The sequence below is a fragment of the Thermobia domestica genome, chromosome 7 (genome assembly GCF_964235325.1).
Source record: "Thermobia domestica chromosome 7, izTheDome1.hap1.1, whole genome shotgun sequence".
Classification (NCBI taxonomy): domain Eukaryota; kingdom Metazoa; phylum Arthropoda; class Insecta; order Zygentoma; family Lepismatidae; genus Thermobia; species Thermobia domestica.
Window position 1 is genome coordinate 17,191,041 of NC_137460.1, and position 26,548 is coordinate 17,217,588.

At 34.1% G+C, this 26,548-nt stretch overlaps 1 protein-coding gene across 4 annotated transcripts in view; it reads left to right on the plus strand.

The window, feature by feature from the left end:
- The window catches only part of LOC145689875 (uncharacterized), a 35,909-nt gene extending 15,017 nt beyond the window's left edge, over positions 1 to 20,892 (plus strand). For 3 of the 4 annotated variants that reach the window (XM_081764171.1, XM_081764170.1, XM_081764169.1), the window contains exon 3: positions 14,301 to 20,892. In XM_081764171.1, the coding sequence (XP_081620297.1) occupies positions 14,301 to 15,084 (784 nt within the window). In that variant the 3' untranslated portion in view covers positions 15,085 to 20,892. The remainder of the gene's footprint in view (positions 1 to 14,300) is intronic. The other variant, XM_081764168.1, reaches the window with a different exon arrangement.
- The last annotated feature ends 5,656 nt before the right edge of the window (positions 20,893 to 26,548 follow it).

Consider the following 26,548-nt stretch of genomic DNA (forward strand, 5'->3'; position numbering starts at 1 on the left):
AGTATTCTTGTAAAAACTTAGTTGAATTTTCAGATTCCTCCAACGTTTTCATTCCACTTGAATTTAATATTGAATTTAAAGAATAAGATTGTGAATGTGTTGGAGTATTGACTGCTTTAAATTAAATTTGTTAGTAGATTTTCACATTTTTAAGCTGTTAGTTGATACTTTCCTCCAACATTCTCATTCTACAAAAAAGTTTATAATATTGTTAGGAATTTGATAAATGTAATGATTATTAAGTATATTTATTTGGAATTGAATTTTGGAAGAAATTTGTCCTATTAAAGAGAGATAGTCTTTTCCTCCTACATTTTAATTCCACTAAAATAATTTTTTTGAATTTTTGGTAAAATTAATGAATATTTATAAATTATTTGATGATTATTGAGAAAGACTTTCAAATTTGTGTAGATAAATTTCAAATTTCTCATTTTCCTCCAACATTATCATTCTACTTAGAGTTGATAATTGTATCTAACCTAGATAATTTGAATGAAATTGAATTCTAAATTGTTTATAAATATAAATTTTGAATTTTTGAGGATTATTTTTCCAAATATTGATAAAAATATATCGCCACTCCGTTTTGTGTTGTTTGAATTTGAGGATCATTATTTGGTCGAATGATATTGTAGTTTATGAATAATTTCAGATCTCTTCCAAGTTTTTTGGTATCAATTTCTAGTTTGTGTTCCTGGTAGTATTAGTAATTTAGTATCTGTATATGACTATTTATAAGTATTGTTTATATATTGTGCTGTTTTGCTTTGTTTATTTTTATACTATGGATAACATTCAAAGCGAACGTGATTATATCAGCATTGACATGCCAGACTCAGAATTTGTTACTATTGATGCAACTGGGCATCCGAGTTTAAATTCTAATTTCGGCTCTTTGAGTATGAGTTTAACGCCGCTGATGCATACTAATTCAGGTGTTAGGTTCTTTCCTACTCCAGATAGGAATAATTTGAATTTTTCAGTTAATAGTTCAGCCGGGACTTACGGTGTTAGTAGGATAGCTAATCCTCCTAGCTTGAATATTTCTAGACCAGAACATAGGATTACATTTAATGAACCGCCTATTAGAAGAGAGATGGGGTCCTCTCATCCTGATTTAAATTCTTCCAATGAAAATAGATATCGAAACAGATACCTAGAGTTGGGTAATTATTATAATAGAGTTTCGAATATTCTCAGTTCGACTCCTAGAGTGGGAATAAATAATTTACATGCTGGTAATTCTAACTTTGGTCCAAGTATGAGAAACCTAGACGGTAGAAATATTGATAGGGGAGTACAATCTCATGTAAATTTAGATGATCATCATTCAGATGCTAATTATGAACATAAATTAATGTTGAAGTATACCCATTCTAGATCTTTAAATTATTTGGAGAATAGATTTATGAATCTTAAAAACGTGAATGGTAGTGACAGCTTGCAAATTTTAGAATTATTGTTCAAAATTGAAGAAATACTAATGGAGAGCAGCTATTCATTTAACATGATACTATCAGTTTTAATTCCAAAATGTAATGGGGTTATTTTAAGAATTGTTACTTCGGCATTGAATGATCATTTAGATTGGAATGTGTTTAAGAATAACTTATTATGTAGATTTATTACTCCTACAACTGTTCATTCATTAGTGAGTGACAGAATTTATAGAAAGCAGAAGTTATCGGAACTCATGAATGAATTTGTGAAATCAGTAACTATATCAATGAATGTATTAGGATTAAACATGGAAGAATGTGAATTAGTTAGAATAATATTAATGGGAATGAACCCAAACCAAAGGAATAGGATGCTAGGAAATTATTTTCCTAATAGCCGTTTAGAACTATTAGACATAGCCGAAAGATTTATAATGAGTACTCGAGAACAAATTGAGTATAATAGAGCGATGGGAGTCAAAAGTAAAAATCAAATGGTTCTTTCTAATAATAAGTTCAAAGTCAGTGACAATAATCAGAAATATAAGAATTTTTCAAATAATTATGTAAAATCGAATCGAATGAATGAAAATTCCGAGGTTTCGATACCTTCAGAATTCTCGAAATTTAATAACAATAGAGATCGTTCAAAAGTTATGTGAAAGACAATAAACCGGAAAATTCCTTCGGAGATGGACGGATTAGTAGCGACTTTCGTTATTGGCAAGATTAATAATATATTAACTAGTGTCTGTGTAGACGGAGGTTCCAGTTTTAATCTTGTTACTAGATCGTTAGTTCGTCGCAGTGGTGCCGAACAACATATACGTACTGTGGAAGAAAAAACGGTGAATGCCCCTTCGGGTTTACATTTCTCCACGGGAGAAGAGATTACGTTGAATGTTAACTTATCCGGATATTTCCAAGTGGTGAATTTTCGAGTTGTGGAACAGTTACCATGTGAGTGTTTGTTAGGAATGCCTTTCCTTAGATCTACATCTCCTGTATTGGACTATGAGAAGCATATTTTAGTTTTGAACGGAGGAAGAAAGAGAATCCGTTTAACATTTCAGAAGAACGTGTTTAAAGGTGGATTCAGATCTGTAGATCCTCAAGAACAGCGACAATTTATAAGAAGACCAGCAAGAAAGAAAGTAATAAATCAGACTTCACCGAGTGTTTCTTCGATTTTTATTAGATCGGATTACAATTCTTCGGGATATTGTGATAGGGGAATTCAATGTGAACTTGAACTGAATAACTTAAAAGATCGATTACTTACGATTGAAGTTCCTAATTCATCACAATTAATTGAGATGAAGAATTGTATTGAGTGCGATTTGTTGAGGGTTTCCAACACCAAGGGAACTCCAGCAAATGCAGTTAGTGATACATCAAGATCTCCTAGTGTGAATGGTGAAGGATTGGAACTAGGAAGATTTTTAACCACTCATACAGAGGAAACACCTGGTAGAACAACATGTGTCGACATGGCTATGATCTCGACTGATGTTAATGGTAGAGATTTAGTTCAAACTCAGCCAGATGATGAAGAGCAGATAGCCATGGAGAAAAACAAGGAAGTTGATGGAAGAAGTGAAGAAATGGATCAATCTTCGGGTTGTTTGAAAAAGAAGATTCCTTCTAAGAAGTCAAGAAAGAGGAGGATTAAGAAGAAGAGTGCAGATCTGGTGAATAGGGACGAGAGTCAGGAATCCAAGGTTAATGAATCCTGTATTGAAGTTCCTTCTGCTTCGAAGGTACGGACAGGACATCATCGCAGTTCATCTGAAGCATCAGATGTGGATATTGAACAGGCAGAAAACTTCCATAAACTTGTCAATAGAAATAAAAAATATATCAATAAAGATTCTCACCAGGGAGAAACCAAATGTAAACGATCTCCTCAGGTGAAAAACCCATCGATCACACAGGGGGAAAAATCAGATGATGAAAACTGGAAGTATCGCAATCAGGATGTTAATTCATTCATAGATTCGATTAATAAAGATTATGCAGATGTTATCACTGAACGAGTTGGATGCATCAAAGATTTCACCGGTCATATTTATTTATTAGAAGACAAACCATTTAAACAAAATCCTTTTCCAATCCCTAGAGGAAAGGAAAAGATTTTTGACGAACAGATTCGAGAGTTGGTTGAACAGGGTATCTTAGAGGAAGTAGACCATTCCAACTACGCTAGCAGTTGCTTCCTTGTTAAGAATAAAAATAATACATTTAGAATTGTCGGAAATTACGTTAAGGCTAATTCATTAATAGTTAATGATCCTTTTCCTGCTCCAAACTTGGAGGAATGTCTGACAGGGTTGTCGGGGAAGATGCTGTATTCACGCATTGACTTACGGCGTGCGTACAATCAAATTAAACTAGACGATAACTCAAGAGACATTACTACAATAGTGACTCCAAAGGGATTATATCGTTATACACGAGTGCCAGTTGGAATTAAAACTGGGAGTAACCTATTAACTCGTGTAATGAAAAAACTGTTAGGAGACTTGGAAAAAGAGGGTGTAAAAACGTATTTCGACGATGTATTGATATTTTCAGATACTGTAGAGGAACATAAGGAAACAATTATAAAGGTTTTCGATATATTTAGAAAATATAATGTAACGGTCTCACCTGATAAGTGTTTGTTTTTCTATAATAAGATTAATTACCTAGGTTATGTAGTATCAGGGGACCAAATGGAGATTGATCCGAAACGGGTATCTGCAATCCAAAATATTCCTCCACCAAGGAATCGTAGAGGTCTGATGAAAATTCTCGGGTTGTTTAATTATTATTCTAAGTTCGCGCCCGAAATGCAAGAACTCATGGGACCTTTAAGTGAACTCAAGTCTGTCAATAGAAAATTTGAATGGAATCTAGAACATCAAAAGATTCTTGACAGCTTGAAGAAATTGTTGGTGGAGAATGTTGTGTTAAAAACTCCTGACCTCAATAAACGTTTTATAGTAAACGTGGATGGCTCAGGGAAGAGTATCGCTGGGTGTTTGCAGCAGGAGAACAGCAAGGGGGAGTACCAACCCGTTGCGTTCTTCAGTAAGAAACTGTCGGAAGCTGACAAACATCGCAGCATTTATGAAATCGAGTTCATTAGCTTGGTAAAAACGATTGCTCGGTTCCGGCATTACTTGGTAAAGGAATTCGACGTACTAACGGACAATAAGGCTTTGACTTGGATTCTCAGCAATTCAAAGAGACTTATGAAATACGGACCATTAGTAGAAACCCTTTGTCAATTTGATTTTCAGATAAAGCACGTTAGGTCTTCCGAGAATTTAGTAGCAGACACATTGACAAGGGTTTACGATCCCTTTGAATTCCGCATTATTGATGGGCCTATGGGATTAGCTGCCTTTAATGAGAATCTAAGGTTAGCGCATATGTGGAGACTTCCTTTGATAAAAGAACCGATCGATGAGCTGCAGAGAGAAGACTCTGAATTAAGAGGTATTATTCTGAAGATCGAAAAGGGTGAGTCAGTTTCAGGCTATATCCTGAATAAGAGAATATTAATGAAAAAGACGAACTCGGTAAACAACCCTTACAAGATAGTTATTCCCAAGAATCTAAGACAGGTGCTAATCGAATATTATCATAATGATAAACTGGTTGGTGGCCATTCTGGCATTTATAGGACTTTGAAGAAGCTATATAAGAGATTCACTTGGGAAAATATGAAGCAAGAAGTAACGGAGTTTGTTCGATGTTGCCATCGATGTCAGTTGACAAAGGAGGAAAATAAAAAGAAAATGGGACACCTAATCTCTGAATACAGTAAGAGAATAGGATCACATTGGATGATTGACATCATTGGAATTTTACCCACCTCTAAAGGCTTTAAGTATATACTCATTGGAGTTGATAACGCTAGTAGGTTTGTGGTGTTGGAGAAGCTAAGAACTTTAACTTCAGCATCAATTACCGAAAAGCTAATGTATATGTTTAGTAGGTTGGGATTTCCGGAAGCAATATCTACTGACAATGCTTCAGTTTTTGTATCTGAGCATTTCAGAAAGTTTATGTTTGGACTTGGCGTAAATCATATTAAGCTTAGTCCATATTATCCTGAAGGGAACATTTCTGAGCGATTTATCAAGACCTTGAAGGGGTCAATTCGAGCTTATTTTGCAGATAAGCAAAACCAGTGGTCTAATCTTATTCCCGATTTGCAATACACATTGAATATTAGTGAGCATTCTGGCTTGAAGATGTCTCCGATCGAGATATTTTATGGACGTCCTACCAACACACCTTTAGAGAACCGATGGAACATCTCAGAGTCTGATATTGGGGGTAAATCAACCCAAGAGCTCTGGCTAAATGCCATGCAGAATATGGAGAAATCGTGGAATAAAAGAAAGAAATTAATGGCTCAGAGGATAAGGGAAGTATCCTTTGGATTAGGAGATAAGGTTCTTATTCGATCCCATGTAAAGTCATCTCTTAAAGATAAAATAGCAAAGTCTCTTAGTGACAAATGGCTCGGTCCATTTGTAGTCCGTCGTTTCCTGACCCCAAGTACAGTATTAGTATCGGATGAAGACAATAATTTAAATTCCTTCCGTAGAAGTCATGTCTCGGAACTAAAAGTATATAGAGAACCTAGAGTTTTGAATTAATGATAGAAATGGAAGAGAAATGAAATTAATTCATTAGTGATAAGGAATATTGTATATTAACAACTATTAGTCATATATTTTTATTATTGTTAATTGATCTTGTATATTTGTATATAGTTTTGTTATTGCTAATTTATTAATTTATTTGCATTTAGTTACCATGGCCATGGAATTAGAAACATTTTTGATAATACTAAATGCACCTAGAGATCTCTAAACTTTGTAAATAGATTGTAAATAGTAATTTGTTGATTTAATTATTAAATGAATGATTTGCATTTAAAGAATTGTATATAGGTATTTAATTTATTATATTTGTAAATATTTTGTTGGACTAATAGTTTGTTTTTCTATTTTGTAGATTTCCTGCAAAAAAATATAGCTTTGTATATTTTTTTTATTCTAAGGCGTGGCGGATGTAACGCACCATCCTTCTGGATCTGGGAAGAAGAAGAATGGATGGTTACATGAAGGAAAATTGTACATTGAGCGATGTATTGTCTATAGACTCCTATTGTTAATCAATTTCAGTATTTAAAAACGATCTTTTTCTTTTTGTAAAAAGTATTCATTTTAGAAAAATTGGAAAAAAAAGTATGTAAAAAAGTTTGATAGGAATAATGTAAGGAGGAATTGACTGAGAAACTATATGCTATGACAACTTGAGGGGAAAAAAAGGTTTTGCGCGTAGCTTGTTCGGTGGGCGTGGCTTGTCCCGTCAACTCTACCTGGCTCGGTGACTCAGGGACCCGTTATCTTGTTCCCTACTTTAGCCCAGAGAGAATGGAGTTGTTTGGTGGTTGCGTGTTCTTGGCTTGCTTTGTGTTAAGTAGGACTTGTTTGTGAGTGAATATACGTGGGCAAGTCTGAGTTCCGTGCCGGAAAAGCTTTTGCTACTATTTGTTCTATGCGAGTTAAGCGAAGTTAAATATCACGATGTGTGGAATAAGTTCACAGTTAGTGAAAGAAGTTGGCAAAGAAATAGCCTATTTTTGTGCTTGTTCAAGTTACAGAGTCAGAGAGAGAAAGTGTGCATGCAAAGTGAACCCTCAATTCGCTCTATTCAGTTCTTATTAGTGAGTGAATTTAGTGTGCAGTTTGATCCTGTTTCATTACTTCTTAACCTCTCTGAAATATTTCTTTTTTTAAAAAAAGAAGGAAATTTATTAAGGAGAGAGAATTTTTGTAGTGAAGGACATTTCTTAGTAGAGTCCGTAGTGATTGCTATTTTGGTTACCTTTTTATTCTGGCAATCCTAAAGATTTGTCCTGGAATTTCTTCTCTGTAACAACGTGATAGCATAATTTCTGGCACAGAGCAAAGAATTGCGTACGTGACTAGTCAACAGTTAGTCAAAGAGGCCAAATACCAAACGAGAGGAAAGAAGAAAATAGGTAAACCATTGAGTTTTCCAATACTTGGTGAGTTAATACTATTATATTTACCTATAGTAATTGTGTTTGTGAAAAGTGTGGATTGTGAGGTCGTTAGTAGTTTGTTTCCAACTGGTTTAAAACTCGCGAACCTTTGCCTTCCAACAGTAGTTATATTTCCTCCCAGAAATTGTGGCGATTATTCTTTCTACTTTGACCTTAATCGTTGAAACAAGATATAAACCACCTGCGGATCCGATATTTCGTTTAAATTAAGTATTTCTTTTTCAGCTGTTAGCCATATGTCAGAAGGAGAGCGTATTTAGATATTATTTTCTCGAAAGAAAAATATAAATTTTTTCTCGAAAGTTGTCATAAGCTTAAAAGTTAAGATTTTGATTCAGACATAAATTTGACTGCTATTATTTGGATGAATTAACTAATTAAGATCTAAAACTATTGTAAGATTTATGTTTAGAAATATTTTTCAGGTTTGAAGAAATTTATCAATGAGTAGTTAATGGTCGTAAAAGTCGTCGGGAGATTATTAACTGTTAAAGTCAAGTTTTGAAGAGAATTAGTAATTATTGATTGTAGATACTGTTTGAAATATAATTGAAATTAAATTTAAAGAAGATAAGAATCAACTACTAAAGTTTTAATTGAAATTTTCTGAGATTTAATCAACTTAATCAACAGATAATTATTATTAGAATAGTTGTATATTGCACATTTCAAACGAGTGTATATAAGCTATTCAAACGTTTTAGTTCATATACACCTCCTTACATTGGCAATCAAGTTGTTATATTTAAAATTGAAACACAGTTGTACATGTTCATTAAGTTTGCGTTTAGTGTGTTTCCTTTTCCAAAATAGAAATATTGGATCTGCAATTCCAGCTAACACTAGCAAAGTTGATTACGCGAAACTGCTCGATTCTCCTCTCCCAAGCCCTCTCTGCCAGGCTTTGTGATCTGAGTTCATATTGACAGTTTGTTTTATTTTTATTTTTTTTTGTAAACTCTCCATGTGGATTCGATTAGGCGAGGCTAGGTGGAAGGGGGCGTTACATCTGTAACTTACAAAAGTATAGAAATTACTGTAATTTATAGCCTTGGAAATACGAATCAAGCATTTAAATTTATTTAAATATAATTTGTCCTACTTTGTGGTGGACAAACACCGTGTGCGTGGGATTTCTCGGAGTGCTCCCTTTTCCTTCCACTTTCTTCATTACACCATTTCACTCATCACTCACCATCACCGTCTCCTTTAGAATAACCTGCATATCTGTAGGACGTAAAATTCAAGTATTTCATTTCATTTTTTTTCATAATTTGTCTATATTCATTTTTGGTTAAGAATACTCTCAATGGCTCAGCAATGATTCTGATGAATTGAAGAAGATACTTTTGTAGACAGACGAATGGACAGTATCGACGTTTTTGACCGTACATTTTGAAAATATCTAAGTTAGCATTTTTTCCCCTGACATAAACCTTATAGTCAAATTAGGCAAAAATAAATTTTATATTTTTAACTACCGCCTTTAAATCTATAATATCAGCTTAATTTAAGTCTTCAAGAATGTTCTGTAGAAACGAAGTTCTAGAATAATGGAAATTACCGTAATTTATCCTTTTGCTTCCCCTTCTCCCGTAAAGTCACTTTATCGTCACACTGCCGAAATTTGAGAATTGTATTAAGCGCTTTTCATTCTGAAAAATCACCTTAGTTTTAGTTTCAATATAATCTCCAAAAAATTGCTCTTTAGTCACGCTACTGAAAAATATAGATAAGTCAGATTCGTGATCATCGCCTTTGAAACTATAAGATCTAGTCGGTTTCATCCTCGCACCAAAGCGTTTGTAGACAGTGGTTCCCTAAAACAATGAAAATTATTTTAATTAATCACTTTGCCCCCTTAAATTTTGACATTCTAATCACGGCACTGAGAAACAAAAGTTAAATTCGTAATTAGCGCCTTTCAATCTATAAGAACAGCATTGTTTCAATCTCTCCAAATGTTTAGTAGGCAGATCTCCAAAACAATGGAAATTACAACAATTTACAACTTTCTCCCTTCGAAAAGAGTTTTCTACCACACCACTGAAAAATAGAGGCGATATTCGTAACCAACGACTCTGAATCTATAATATCAGCTTAATTTCGTTTATCCCCAAAAGTTATTTGTAGATAGGAGAGCTTTAAAACCCTGTAAACTATAATGTATTTTCGCTTTGATTCCACAAAAGCGACTTTCTTGTGATGCCACTGAAAAACAAGATTCATATTTGTAACCAGAGCGCTGGAAAATGCAATATAAATTCCATTTCCGTTGGTGGAAATGTGTTTTGTGGATTATCGTATTGTATCATTTCTCCCACTCAAAAATGACTCTTTACACACTACTGAAAAAAAGGCGAGATTCGTGATTACCACTTTCAAAATTCCCCCAAGATATTTTGTTGACACCCGCTCAAACGGAACAGCTCCTCCATTTACAAGGACTGTTAATAAAATGTATCTTTATTTTTCTGCGCAGTACCCTGTTGCAAACATAACATTTTCTATTACAAAAACTTAATTTCAATCTTCTGGTAATTAAAATGAAACTCGTCTTCCGTAGAAAACCAGCACATGAACATACTGTATAGCACAAGACACAAAAGCATAAAAGACAGCAAACTTTACAGGCTTAGAGTTAGCATGATTGGCAAACCTACCTTTCTATTTACAGCTTGAAATCAAACTAAACTATTCAGGAAAATAGTCTTGTAACACTAGAGACCGCCACGCAGCTATCTAAGAGGTATCTGTGGTCAGTATACCGCTATTTCCTGTGAATTATTTGGCTTTCTAAATAGACATGTGTCTCAAGAATGCCCAAAGAGCCCAAACTACTCACTTATAGTCTGTCAATCTCTCAGAGATACTAGCCTAACCTAAAATTTTCCTCTACACCCACCTGGGAATTTACCCGGGTCGTTCGATTAGAACTCTGTCTCTCAGCGCATTCAACTTCATGTCCAATACTTATTTATAGTCCAAAGACATTACTGGGCAACCTTTCTGAGAGTTCGTGCCAGTCTAGCAAATCTCTGATACAAAAGTTTCCCACCCGTGGAAGCGATTTTTTTTTTTACTTTGATATTTCTTTCGAACCAATTTTTGCATTAATTTTGTATCAAGATCTACTAAGTAGATTTCATATTAACACTACCGAGGCAAGAAAAATATTAATATATGCTACTAATTTCAAAATATTTGTGTTGTAGCGGAGCTGTTGTGTTTGATAATGGATAGTTGTTAATTTCCATTGAAATTACGCTAAAATAAATAGCATTACCTTTTGTTGAATTTTGTTTGTTTCGTGTTTTGAACAGACAAAGCAATTTTCAGTTAACTATATTTTTTTTCCTTTTTTACAATTATATGTATTTATGGATGTATAATGTACGTGTATTTCTTGTTTGATATTCAGTACTAACGATTTCGTAATTTGTTTGTAAATTCAACCATATAGAAATATAGGTACAGCATATTTGTCACATCTACTCAGAACAACCAGGTCATGAAACTCTGCTTTTCTCTTCTGAGTTAAAATTTTAGACTGATATATTCTCAAAAGTTATAAATAATTTTAACAATAACCTGTTTGGCGTGAAATAATTTGCATGCGTATGAATGGTTGTTTATCCCTGTCCTAGGAAAATAAAAACTAAAATTTTAGATGGACGAAGTATGCTTGGGATCTTTGTGACTAACTCTCAAATGGATCACATTATCGCTGCGAAATCCGAGGACCTAGGGTCCTGAAATATGAGTCGGTATTAACAGTTTACATTATATCTGACTTAGTCTCTGATAAATTAAACCTTTTGGGATAGAGGAAGGGGAGAATAAGAAGGAATACCAACAAAACACCAAAAAAGAAAACAAAAGAAACAAAAATATTTGTACCTCTTCTATTTTTGATTGCTCTCTGTCAATTTGCATAACTAAAATAGTTGACATGAAATATTACAAATGCAAAGGTTGATACCCCTGTGCATTAAATGGTTTCATAATGATAATGGAGTAAAATTTGTAAGACCGTATATTTCGGATTTCATAATCATATAACATCAACGGAATCCACTGTACTTATAAAATGAAAAATGAATTTTCTTTCTGGTAATTTTGAAAATAGAAACCGATTATTCTGACAGTATGTGACGTTGACAATATTCGTACTTAGAAATCAATATATTCTACGTTTTCTAGTAGGTGCCATAATCCTGCGAATTGTAATGAATGCAACAATGGTAATTGTCTCTAAATATATAAATATATATATATATATATATATATATATATATATATATAGATAGATAGATAGATAGATAGATATATTTACACGTATATTCGTAGTCATGGTCATGGTGGTACTAATAGTATCGATACTGGTCTTCCTTAAGTGGACCACCTTCTCTTACTTTCTACTGCGCAATGCGTTTTCGTTTTTCTGTTACTACTGCTTACACCGCTTTTTCATTCGCAACAAGCATCTCATTGTTGTTCCCATTACGTGATTTAGGAGACCGCAGAGGCTCAGGAGTACAGCGTTGATTTCTTGTGTTTGGTTTGATATCAACTCAACACAAATGAGATTGTGGTAGAAAAACACTGTATGCGCGCGTTTTTCTGGTTTCTCCCGTTCCTTCCCACTTTCCTCATTCCTTCATTTCAAGTCTAATCCTGGGATGTAAAACCAGAAGATTTCATTTCATTTCCATTACGCCACCCACGCAACTCAGTGCAGTGTTGTCTCTTTAGCTTCCTATACTAGCGGAGTTTGCATCGTTCCTGTATGTTCTGTTGCCTACCTGCACTGAGATGTATCTCCCTCTATTTGGCACACTAGCGGCGTATGCACAAAAAAGAAAAACATATTTTTTTTATTTCGTTTCATCTGTCTTTCTTCTTCGAGCTACTCCGTTCGTTCCTTTTGATGGCACATTGAAGCAATGTTGTACACGTGATTGGTCCATTTCCAGATGTTTTTGCTTTCTTCGCGTGCATGCATTCTACCTAATTGTCTTGCATCGACTACGGGTAGAATTTCGTTAATTTAATCTCCTCCAAGTTCTCACTATATTCCGCATTATGTGACTCCATTTCTATGCTTATTTGACCCTTTGATTGAGCTTGTAAGCAGATATAAAGTACGTGTCGCTTCTTTTTCATTGATCTCTGTGTCCTACTTTCTCTCAATCGGCGTTTTTCACCAGTTTACTTTGTCCTGTTACAAAAGGGTAGCCAGAAAGTTTGTCCCGTGAACATTGTAGTGTAATAACTCGGAAATGAAACGTGTAATATGAATGTGAATTAGACAGCAAGAAAGTCTGATCATTATTCATATTTGTCCCAGGAATTAGAATACTTTCTCTAAGTAACGGAACATATGATCAATAGACAAATATCGTAATTTAATAGAAAAATGATTAAATACTTTGTTAGCCTGAAAAATTTTGTTAGTCAAGAGTTATGCCACGAGACCTGTAATTTTAGAAGTTGCCCATGTTAAAGATATTTACGTTTACGGCTGAATAACATTACGTGATATCTGCATAGAAACCTAGTTTTCGGAAAAATTCATGTATTCTACTAAATAGGCATCACTAAATTACATCAGACGACGTTTGCTGGATATCTGTACACTAATGTCCAAAATTATTGTCGCATGCCTATAAATGTGTTGATGCAGGAATATAATTTGATAACGAATTTGACCGGTATTCCTTATAACGTTAGTATGTGTATCATCGACAAAGATATATGTGGCAAATTTCATGTCATAAGAGCAGTAAATAATAACAATAAGACAAACCTTTCTTATCGAGTTAGCAACATTTTGTTCTAGTCGTTCTAATTTTCGTAGTTATACTTCTTTTCGTATGAAATTTACCACAAATATACATTTCCCGATTATACACATAGTATCAGTATTAAAAGTACACTGCAAAATCCTTATCAAATTATGTTTTTACAAAAGTACAGTTATTGATATGTGACAATAATATTGGACGTGAGTGTACGTTGCATGTTAATTTTCTATCGTCCAGGAATTTCGTTAGTAATGATACTACACAAATGTCCATTTTATACCATAAAACGTAGATCTTTTGACAATGGTTTTCAGTAAAGACTTTATATAAAATTTCATCACCATGACATGACCCATTGTCGATATACCGAATTATTGTTGTACAATTTAAGCCCGTACTATCACTCATAGGATACTCATTATTAGATAGTAACAGGAAAAAACGAAAAAATGCCGTTTGATTGGTGGGTCTACGTGCACTATAAAATTCAGCTTTGAGCTATTTCCCCGTCTTCTGAGCCAAGGACAGAAAAGCTGGATGTTAAGTTTACGTATTGAGAAATAATATACTCTTTGTAATTCATCCCTCTCTAGATAACGTATTTTCCAAAACCTGGATCTAGGGAATTTTTGTTTCATTTTTACGGGTAAGGTTATGTGATAAGTTTATGTTTGTCACTAACGAAAGACTCTTAAAATGAAAATAGTGACATACATTTCTGATCCTCCTCATGTTCTTCTGATATCAATTTCATTTTAAGTATAATGAGAAAAACTCATTTAAACCTAATCACTTATTGTGTTATAGAACATTTCTCAGACAGCAGACCTACCTTAATTTCATAATGTAATGTGTAACACTTACTTTTATCTCTTTAATATACAGCGTGGAGCGAGGGTGTGTAAAGTTAGTTATTAAAAAATCATATTTTGTAACAGATATGTCTTTGAATTCTAGTGAAATGTCTCACACGTGTCAAGAGTGTGGAAAAGGATCTACTCATAGCTGGAATGGGGGTGCAGACATATTACCAAATGTAGATGTTAAACTTCACAAATCCCGAGAGTCTGTAAAGGAAGTCATTGAGCAGTCAAATCTGGGAAAAAACATGTTATTTCATACAGGAGAAAACACTCACAAATGCTCACACTGTAGTAAAGTTTTTACCCAGAATTCTAAGATGACAAAGCACATGTTAATAGATACAGGTGAAGAATCTCAGAAATGCACACAGTGTGGAAAAGGTTTTACAGAAACGTCCTCTTTGCAAACGCACATGTTAATGCATACTGCTGATAAAGCTCTCTGCTGCGAAGAGTGTGGTAAGAGATTTAGTTATAGGTCACATTTGACGAATCACTTGTTAACACATACAGGTGAGAAACCTCACAAATGCCGTGAGTGCGTTGAGGGTTTCAGTCAGATATCAAATCTTGCAAGACATAAATTACTACATACAGGTGAAAAACCCTTCAAATGCCATGAATGTGGAAAGAAATTTAGTTCTAAGTCACATTTGACGAATCACATGTTAACACATACAGGTGAGAAGGCTCACAAATGCAATGAGTGCGGTAGGGGTTTCAGTCGGAAGTCAAATCTTGCAAGACACATATTAGTACATTCATGTGAGAAACCTCATAAATGCCATGACTGTGGTCGGATATTCAGGCATATTTCACATTTGTCAAGACACATGTTTTTTTATAGAGATGTAAAATCTCACACGTACAGAGCGTGAAGCACGAGATTTAGTCTTCGGTGAAATTTAACGAAACACATGTTAATGCAAATAGGTGAAAAATATCACAAGTGCCACGGTTGTGGAAATCGATTTCATCAAACGTAACGTTTAACAACACACATCAGGGTGTAAAAAAAACTTATCGAGAGTGTAAAGATCGATTTCATTATTGGTTAAATTTAAAAACACATGTTAATAAACACTGTTACAAGCCTTCGAAAGTATAAAAACATATATTGAATAATGAAATTTGTGGACTAATAACTCAAAATTGCATACGAAGCACTTCACGTGTGGGTGTCGTGTGCAGACTAAATTACTTAAATCTCGCATTTAACTAGACTAATGATATGAAGATGAAACTCTTACATGTAAGGTATATACAACTGCTTACATATGAAACATTCACTACGCGTAAAGTACAAGAGATAATTTGGTCGAAATTTGGATATTGGCAAACAGTAAGTGGCGCTTGCACATGCAGGCAAAAGAAAAAATAAAACAATAGGTTACAATAGCATTGGAAATTATTTGTTATAAGATCAAGTCTTTGTAAAACATGTTGGATCAAAACCATATTACTGACTTTCTCAGAATATATTTTTTTTAGCAGTTGTAAGTATTGCTCAATCACATTAGGGGTAGAATTAAAAATTTCTGTTTCCAGTAACCAAATGAGAAACTTGATCCCAATTTTATTTCGCAGTGTTGTAATTGAATTGGAAAATCAATTTTCTGTCCCATTTGATTTGCGAGCAATCCGGTCCGTAGTAATAGGTATTCAAGCTTGTGTGTAGAACTCTTTTTTAACAATGTTCTGGGTACGCTCTTATTGTCAGATACTATACTTATAGCATAGTGCAGAGAACACATGATATCGCATAAAATTCCATAGGTTACAGCACTTATAGCAATTACATATCTAGAACACTATAAATGTAAAAGTAAAACAGTTTTTTCTTACGTTTTTCAAAACTACTCAGCAGGTGGAATTTAGTCTGTTTTATAGTCGTATGTGATCTGCAGTTCCTCACTTTAGACCTTGTAGACATTTGGTAGTATTACCATAATTGTAAACAGAAGAAAACTGATTTCTTTCTATTTAACTGTGATATTCCGACAGTGAAAATCCGTATCCTAAACAATCCCTTCTGATATGCACTCACTCTTTGTAACCTTAAAATAACCATTTTTACACCAGTCCCTTAAACTAACTTGTTCTTTTCTACCGCATTCTAATTCGTTGATATAATGTAATAGTTTAACATTGTGTTGTAGGGTCATCTCTAAACATGGCAAAGTCTGTCGGTTTTAAATGCAGCAACCATATTGGTGGCGAGTGATGGGCAATAAGGTATAAAATCGTGTACTATCGGGTGTTTTGTCTTAAAGTGTGGCCCAACAGCAGTATGACATCATACTTCTAAGATGACCGCTAACGTCGTTATCGATGTCTTTCTAACGCATTCTTGGATAGTAAATAATATGTTAATACATTATTTACAATTTTAATAAAAAGTTGGCAAAATGGAGCCTTATTGAAAGATATGCAATGAAGTACTGACAATGAAAATGGTGTTAGGTATAAAATGACAACAAATCATTATGCGGATAAATACGTTAAACAAATTTTCCGATAATCTGTCTTCGACTTGTAGTGGACTACTTCTTTATTACCGTTAGTAAAAGATACGCATCATAATTGAACAACAGTGAAAATCAGTAAGTGCGTTTATTTATTAAAAAAAAAGACAGTAAAACACTTCAGATACATAAACTTTATTATTACACAATTGTTTAAAAAATAATCTAATAATAGAAATTCGACATATCAGTCACAAACATCGAGTCTAAACACTTAAACGAAATATAGGTTTAGACTCGTTAACTTAAACAGTAGAATTACTTTATGAACTACTTTTTGTATAGTTTTGTTTAATATCAATGTTTCCTTGTTTCATATTTCTCTTATGACGCTGAAATGTTTTTTTTTTCGTAAATAAAGGGTTATCCAAAAACCCCATCCCTAATTGTATTTGATAATCGATGCTTTACTGTATATAATTGAGAGACCTACTGTATATAGTTATAATCAGCGGTATTTCACATCATTCTCACCCAGTATCAATAACAAACATACAATTTGGGAATATGCACATCAACCATAGTAATAGTGACGAAATTAACTATCAAATAATATAGCAACAAAAATTTACTATCACGTAATATAGCAACAAAAATTTCCTAACGAAAAAAAATTAGAATTAAATTAAAATATGGTTATAAATACTACAGCAGCAAATATAAATGGAAGTATACATTTAACAAATACCAAGTCACTGTACATTAGTGTGTGTCTTTATAAGAGTTTCTTAGAATATAAAATGCAGAAATGACAATGAAAAAATAAAAAAGGCTACATAGAAGACGCAGAAATACCGCTGCACCTTTGATGAAACAATTATTTGAAATGTAAAATAAAATCTAAAATGTAAACATTCTGCAGCTGGCGCTTTTAAGGTAAGATTTGACCATGTCTATCATATTCTACACTTATTTGCCTACAGTTACTGCAAAAAGTATTAATACTTAGAAATTAATTATACATAAATCTAAAATCTCCACACCCAAGAATTTTTTAATGAATATGACGATAGTAATTTATTTTTTGTTCCATTTTGTAGGTGTATGAATACTTTTTGCACTAACTGATTATGGTTTGATGTAATTATCTTTAAACAATGAGCAGGAAAGAACGAAACACATTCAACCACCCTACTATGGAGACAAAAGACCCTCGAGCAATCCAACATTATTTCTATATGTTATTTTTACAAGTGGAAGTAGCAATGCCACAAAAATATAAGAGGTTTCGTTAAAACGTACGAAATATAGTATTTAATAGAAAAAGACGCAAATATATAGCAAAATAGAAAATATAGGAGCATTAGAAAGCCTGCGAAAATTAAATACAATATACAATACACAAATAATGGCAGTAGAAATCAAGTATCCATCTCCCAGTTTAACGCACACTCCTTTTTAGCCCTGTTCCCAAAGAATTACAACTCGCTCTAAGCTTATGCGGTTCGGATCCCAATATTAAATTTTAGGTTCACATCTCATACAGCTAAGACTGTACACAGTGTTGAGTAAAAGCCATTTTAATTTCGTTCTGTAAGAGGTTTCTACTTTGTTCCAGAAGTTTCGACGAGCCAAAGAGTGTGCACTCAACTGTATAATGAATAGTTGACTTGCAGTCAAATTATGCAAAGCTATGAAGAGGGAGATCACTACCGCTTATGCGTTTCCACATTTTCCTGACCATTTCTTCTCGCTTCTTTACATGAGAATTCATAAATGGAAGAGCAAAATGGGCACTGTACTTAAGAGAAACCAACATATCACTTGAGGAAACTTTCAATGCTGACATTGGTTAAGTTCTAGGAAGATGTGTGATTAAGAAAAATGGCACTACCGTTGGGAAACATGGTCATAATGAAGGGGTGTACGTAGTCTGAAAGCAGTGTACGATACGCATCGACCATCATGGTGCCTTACTCGAGATCCACTAGACACATTGATGCTAATTTGAATGTTTTCAAGAGCAAGTTAAGCCGCCGCAAGCTTCTCTACGACCTGCAGTACAGGTGTCAAGGACCGTTCCCTTGGAGCACGATGGATTTGCACTCTCCCATTTCGTTCAGAAAATTTATGAAGTTCACTTTATCACAATACTTTTATACAAACTAAATAACCAATTATTATTATTATTATTGTATTTGAAGTACAATCAAATATCACGACATTAATTATTAGTTTTTAATTAACTGAATTGAGCTGAAAATTATATCTTAATCTCGAAAGATTAACTATTAAATTTATGCGTTCTGTACCTTCCTAAAGTAATAAATGTGGCATTCGTTTCAAGGCTATTTCTAAGTGAATACTTTCCTCAAAATAACATTAAAAATTATAGAAAGATTTTCGAGACATTCGAGTCGAGTCGAGATTTTTACGAGCAGTCTTGACTTGACTCGTGTCTCGACCCCGAAAATTTGAGTCCAGAAATATTTATCTCGACTCGTCTTGAATTTTACAAAGTGTGTCTCGACTCATGCGTTCCCCTATTGCAGATTTTCAGAATTTTAGGGTTGGATAAATTTCCTGTCCAATACCCGCTTAGTAGTAAAAAATGTAATTTTAAAAAACTGCTAGTAGCAATATGCCTTTAATTAAGCTTATCCAGGTACGGTGAGCAAAATTAAAGGTTGAACCATAATCATGTTTTCACAGATAGTCTACGATGATCATATATATATTTAAATTTTTTTTTTTAGAGCACGCCTATGCCTATAGATATGTTGTCAACATATCATGTTTTATTATTTTGACGAACGTATAAAGTACAGAATATATGTATTAGCTCTTATTACTATTATTATTATTTCCTTCCCGTGTACGATTGGTTAATACTTGTGACTTAAACCGTTGAAGTTGCTTTATTTCTTAGCTTTGATGTTCATGAACGAACTCACCCTGAAAATAAAGATTATTGTAGTAAAATAATGGTTTGTTCAAAACTTACCTACGTAGTTCAAATCTACCCCATGCTTGTTTCAATCTACCCGTCCAGGGGGTCTATTTGAACGTCCCCCCTTCGCCATTGCATACAATGACAAGTGCACACAAAGTCCCCCATTTTATGGCAAATGTAGTGTATATTTAGCATGGGCTTCAGTTCTATAAGGAAATTTACTGAGCGTTTGGATGCAAAGACGAATATCCGATAACAGATGTACATATGCAAACCCTATCCCCTACATTGATATATTTTAATTTCCCGAACTATTGTAAAGCTGCATGCGACTTCTTATGTCACACAAAAATCTCACTTGGTACTATGCAGGATTACTTTTGGCGCACTACACGAAATAATTGTCAAAAATTAAAATAATGTCGCTAATTAACTCCTTATTGTTTCCTACATGATTCGCGCTGGGAGACATTAAAGTCTTAGAAGGCATACTTGAAATTCAAAGGGGCCGTCACTGTTGGAAAATTTGAATTTTCTTACGATTTGTGTATAAATACGTCCTTCGGATCCATGCATAGGAGTGTGTTTAGCAGAGGGGTTCAAGAAGCAGATAAAAACACAAAATGTACAAGAGAAATGGATGATGCAAGTACTAAGACGTAATATAACGTAACTAAATCTAACCTAGCTAAGCTAAGCTAACCCGAACTAACTTAAACTAACCTAATATTAGTAGAAATAAGTGAAATCCCATGATTTTTTTTTTTAGGAAAATTATGCTCGACCCCGACACTAACATAATATAAAAACCTTACCCAACCTAACGTAAACAGAAACTATTAAAATTGTAAGATATTTTTCTAGAAACAAAAGGACCCGTTCTACTAATCATAGGCCTATTCATAAAACACAAAGAGCAAAAAACACAAAACAACCTGTACTAAGTAGCTACCAAAAAGCACGAATGCTATCTAACCAAGTCAACACAGGGCGAAGCTGGGGAGCCCATGCGTTACAGAGGAGGTGCGTCCGAATAGAGCAGACGCATGAGGCGCGTTAGCGAGGGTAGTGCCAGCAAGTGGGTTTTGGCACAATGATATAAATTGCTATAGCACTTGTCATGGTTTCATACTAGTAGCGCTCCACCTGTAAAGATAAACCCTCTGTATTGTGTAGAAATACACCGCCAGTGGAAAATAGTAATATTTCATATGCACTCATTGATCCGTAGTAAAGCACTTGTAATAAAGCATTCGTAACATTTCACTCTAGTATCACTACGATGTACACATAAAATACAGGTGTGTTATTTTGTATTTAAAGCTGTCACTTCCAGAAAATCATTCTTTATAATTATGTCTTTTCATGCATAGTATCGAATTTTAACTTTAAAATATGGTGCCACAAAAGCAAACCAAAACCTTCCGTATAATAATCCTTATGCATTCTTACATGTAGGCCTAACATTTAATTTCTACTTACATGACGTTGAAATTCTACGATATCTAATAAGTTTACAGTTCTCTTATAATTGCAGTCACTCATTTTAATCTTGGAATTACCACTTTTTTGTGACTACCTATCCTACTTCTGCACCCTATTAACCCTCTGAGACATGATTTAGTTAAAAATGACATGTAGGCCTACTAGTAAAAATTACTTCTTAACTTACAGTTATTATTTGGAAAATAATCCATTTTTAAAAAATAAACGTTCATTTTTCTTCCTTATCCATAAATGGAAAATATACACCAGAACTCAGGGCCTAAAATTCAACGAAATCACAGCTCCACACTGGTAAAAATTTTATATAGTATAGAAAAGCTAGTTTAGTCAGCATTTGTTTAGATACATAATCAGTGTTCTGTCCAGTAGTTCATGTTTTCCTGCGACCAAAAAATATTATTATTATTATTATTATTATTATTATTATTATTATTATTATTATTATTATTATTATTATTGTAATAGTTAAGAACAGCTACTCCTCATCTCCCGTGCACGAGGATACATCTTACTGTTGCACTACCTAAACACCCTAAGTACAAGGGCAAGAACTCAGTCTATTACCTACTTTTTAACATCCTAGATAGTCAATGAATAATTCCTGAAAGTATGGCGTTTCTCGTCCTTCGCTAAATGGGAAGTACGGCTTCTTAACTATAACCTTAATTGTATTGCATTAAACCATAAAATACAGGAAACAAACCGGTAAGGAAAATAGTCACACTGAAAGAAAAAAGTCACTTTTTCTTACATAAGAATTTCACTGTCATTTTTCCGTGATCATCACGCTGTCTCAGTCTGTTTTCTGCCGAGGCAAATACACCGTTATACCAGGACTGTTCCTTTGATTTTCTACCAACTTCATAACGCCTTTTCTTTCTGGCCAGCCATTTCATAACAGCATGGGTTGGGCTAAAATCTTCCAACAGACCCATATTTATATTAACGTGAAGGTAATATTTCATAGTAGTGGGAGCTAAAGACAGTCTATCTGTTTTAAATATGTTGTAGTCACTTACAAGTCTTTCAACATCGGAAGAAGATAGTTTCGAAGCAACAACTCGGGCTAGGCTTGTTGACAGAGTATGAAATGACTGATTTCCACAGATTTTCATAAGAAGGCTTTTAGCGCCCAGACCTTTCAACATACTGCACGATGATGCCTCTCTATATTGCATTGCGAACTGCAGAAGATTTGTATCAAGACAAATAACTTTGTGGCATTCTCTTTTAGAGCATCATTAATTACATACTCCTGCAAAACACGCAAAGGCTCAAAGCAACAATAGTGTCTTCATACAGCAATTGCTGACTAACAAAGTTAATTATGGAATCCAGGACTTCGTAACGTACTACAGTAAAATCTCTTTTCTCACTGACATATTTGTTATGGGATTTATTGCGACGTGTGTTACGATGAAGTTGAATACCATGTAATGAGTACTGTATTTCTCCGTTGACGTTCTCTTGCAAACGTTCGTTTAAAAATGTTTTTTCCCACCCGTCTAACACAGGTTTCTCTTTCATACTCTCCAACTGTGCTACAGTTCTATTTTTATTTGTTATTATGTCCAAAAGAAACATTTCATCACTCTCAAATTTCTGCTGGCAGTTCTTGAAAACATATAGAGCGCCTGTCACAAGACACAGAAGATGAAGGCGATCTACTTCTATCCATTTATGAAGATGACCATTGGCTTCATTACATACATGGCTTTCCGTTTACAAGTAAAGGCAGCTTGGATACCAATTTTTTAGGAGAGTAGTGAGCATACTGAATAAACATTTTGTCCACCTAGCGTCAAAATATTCTGGGTAGTGCAAAACTTCTAAATTATTTTCTGAAGCTACCATCGTTAAAACTTTCGTTCGCTCCCCTGAAGAGTGATGGAAAGCACACAGTTCAGATGCTGCTTGTATGAGAGATGAAACTTCTTCGATATTCTTGGTGACATTTTTCCATTCTAAATTAATGAAATGGGCATCACACCAAAGTTTCAACAGAGGCAACGTTTCACCTAAAGCAACTCTTTCATCAGTTAACAATTTCCACATTCCTTTGTGTTCTCCTGTATTCATGTTTTCACTATCAGTTACTATCGAAGTCGCTCTGGGAAACATTACTCATTCTACTGATTTTCGTAACGCTGTGCTTCGGCTAAACTTTTGGCGTTTATTGATGTATGTTATCTCTGGTAGTATTTCTATAATGGGTTGTAAGGATCGTGTAATTTCTATCTACAAAACAACACATTTCATTATATCGGAAAAGTGTAATGTCCTATTGAAACAACAGATAAACGTGTAGTTAGTTGCATATTTTAAAACTATATGAATGCAACCGAAAACGTTTGAAAACTAAATACAGTTAAAAAGTTCCTTCACCTCAAAATTGGCAATGGTTTTCCTTGCCATAGGAGACACCTATACGTATTAACTCTGGCTTAATGTCATATACTGGCAGTTATGTGGAATTGAGTAATCCCCCATTGCATAATGAATGTATTGAATCAGTTAAGACTTAGTTTGACACACTAAACGCGTTTAAATGCATAATCTGAGAAAAGTAATGTAGTCACATTAATACCACTCCACACTTTAAGAATTATAGTTCCACACTCCTTTCCTACAGTTCCACAAAGTGTGGAGTACTCCACTCAATTTTAGGCCGTGCCAGAACTCTTCATTACGACAAATACGAAATATTTGTTTCTATAACTTTGAAATACAAGCAACAATGGTATCAGTTTAATCCGATAATAAAAGCATTATGTCAATCTATTTGGCTGGATCCGTAACCAACAGCACAAACAGACACAATCGAACCATGTGGTTTCCTAGTCAATATGACGCCACTCAATGTTTGCGGGGTGCCGCGGTGGCTCAGTGGTAGAGCGTTCACCTCTGGTACTAGGGGTCTCGAGTTCGATCCCAGCCCCCGCCAAATGAACTTTGTGGTCTACAAACACCGTGGGTTTTCTCGGGGTTCTCGCGTTTCCTCCCACTTTGTTCATTCCCCATTTCATTCATTTCTCATCTTAACCGTCTCCTTCAGCCTAACCGGCATACAGTGCGACGTAAAACTCAAATATTTCATGTCATTTTTGAATGTTTGCGATATAGTGCGGTGGGTTTGTAATCAAATGGAAGTGGTTTTGCTTGAATCCTTACATGACAATTCCATACATGCATCAGTTCGACAGTTAATTCTATATGTGCATTTTGTGTTTTCAACTTGTTTCGTGGTGCTATGTAAAGAGAGTAAGAATGTAAAATACTTTGGAATGTAAAAAATACTTTCTCAACATGAAAAAAATATAGCTTTTGATGAAAATTTCTTTAAAACTGTACTTTTGTTTCCTTTTAAATTATACTGCACCAATATTTTTACAGAATAACCTATGTATATGACGAATATTTGCAAAAATCAATCAATCTATTTAGCAATAATTGTTCGGATATAAATAAATATTGTTTCCAGCAAAATAGAAGTGATATCAAATATTTTCCAGCTAACCAGCAAGCTATTTTGGTTTTTCTTGTATGCTACGGAAAAGCGAAAAGCGGACAATTTTGAAAAAGTTTTCGGAAAAATGGAGGACGGAGAATGTTACGGAAAACAATTTTTTTCTGATACTGGAAAACTGTTTCCGGAAACGGTAGAGATGGACACAGTTTCCTAGATAATTGGAATTCGGAAAGTTCTTTTTCCCGAAAGCGGAAATAAACTTTGGAATTTTTCGAAAATCGGAAAAACAAAAAAGAGGAATACGGTAAATTTTCGGGAAAAGATTTTTCGCATTTCTGAACAAAATACGAAAAATTTTCGGAAAATTGGAAAACATATAATTTTTTGGAAAATCTAGAAATAGGAAAGCCATCAATAATCGGAAAATTTCTCGGGAAACGGAAAATCTGAAAAAAATTCTTTCCAAAACCGAAAAAGTTAGAAAATGACCATTCATAAAATACGTATATAACTTTGATCATTATTTTTCAAATATATCATTCCAATTCCTCTTACTTATATACAACATAGACTTTTTTACTAGGAGTATACTTAAAAATGAATATCTGTAGAAGCCAATTGATACATTTAGCATATATTGATTTTAAACATATAGTTTGTAGTATCCAATAAAGATTACGAAATTCCAGAATATTATAATGGAGGTCATTTTCTAGCCAAAAACAACATATCCTGGAAACCAGCAAGAAACATGTGGATATTTTAAAAAGCTTTAATCAGCATCAGTTACTTGTCCAGTATTTTGAGCAAGAAAACCAGACGCTTTCACTACAATCAGCACGTTATAGCGAAAATTTTTTGCAGGTTCCAGGAAAAATTTCAACCTGGGTACGGAAATGCTACCGTCCAGTCCGTCGTGTTGCCTTCCTGCGCTGAAGTATTCGTATTGTTTACTACGCATCTAGAACATACTAATTTTTGTTCTTCCTTCTGCTCGTGTTTTAAGCATTTTTCTAAAGTTTTATCTTTCCCCATAGTGAGAAAGAAAGAAAATATTATAATGAAACATTGGTTTACTTACATGATAGAGATTGCAACACAGAACACCGAAAGGCACTACTTTTGTGCAGTAAAACAATATGGATATATACGTAGTTAGTAATGGATACAGAAAACAAGAAACTAAAAACCATTTGCGAAATAATATTACAACTTAAAACAGGTGAACTGTTAATGAGATATATTAACATGACCATAAATAATATAATTTACTGTAATGACATTTAAAACAGCTTTATGTTCCTCCGGTATAGCAGGCATAGACCTATATCACCGATGGCTAACCGCTGAATCCTAGCATAAGACTTTTTGAATTATATTTTTCCTTGTCCTTAACATGTGTGTCATTGCCGGCATATTCTTCCTAGTTACCGATATTCTATGGACCTTTATTACATATTGGAGTACATGATTGAACTTTGATTAACGTTACAGTGCCCGCTCCAGCTAGTATACTCACTCACAAATCAGAAATTACATTCTATTAACTGTATGAAAATGGATTAAAACTTCCGTAACTGTAAGCTAACCCGTTTCTACCCCTACCCTACTCTACTATACCCTTTTAATGCTGCCGTAGTTATCGATTGGCAGCTAGAGCATGTATTTTAAAGTTTACCCTGGAACTTTTATTACTTTAGTTACCATCCATTAATCACCATTTGGGTGCAGATTAAAAATAGTCCATCAAATGAAAAAAAAAAAAAAAACAGCAAACCTTATTTTTTACTCTTCTTTCTCTGTATGATTCCTAAGACATTCTGTACTGCTATAATCCTGCTGTATGCCGAAATGACTGCGTACTGAGTGATAGTTTGAGTTCAAACTGATGTACTCTGGAAACAATTACGTGAAATCGGAAGGCTCTAGAACCCCGGTCTCTTCATTAA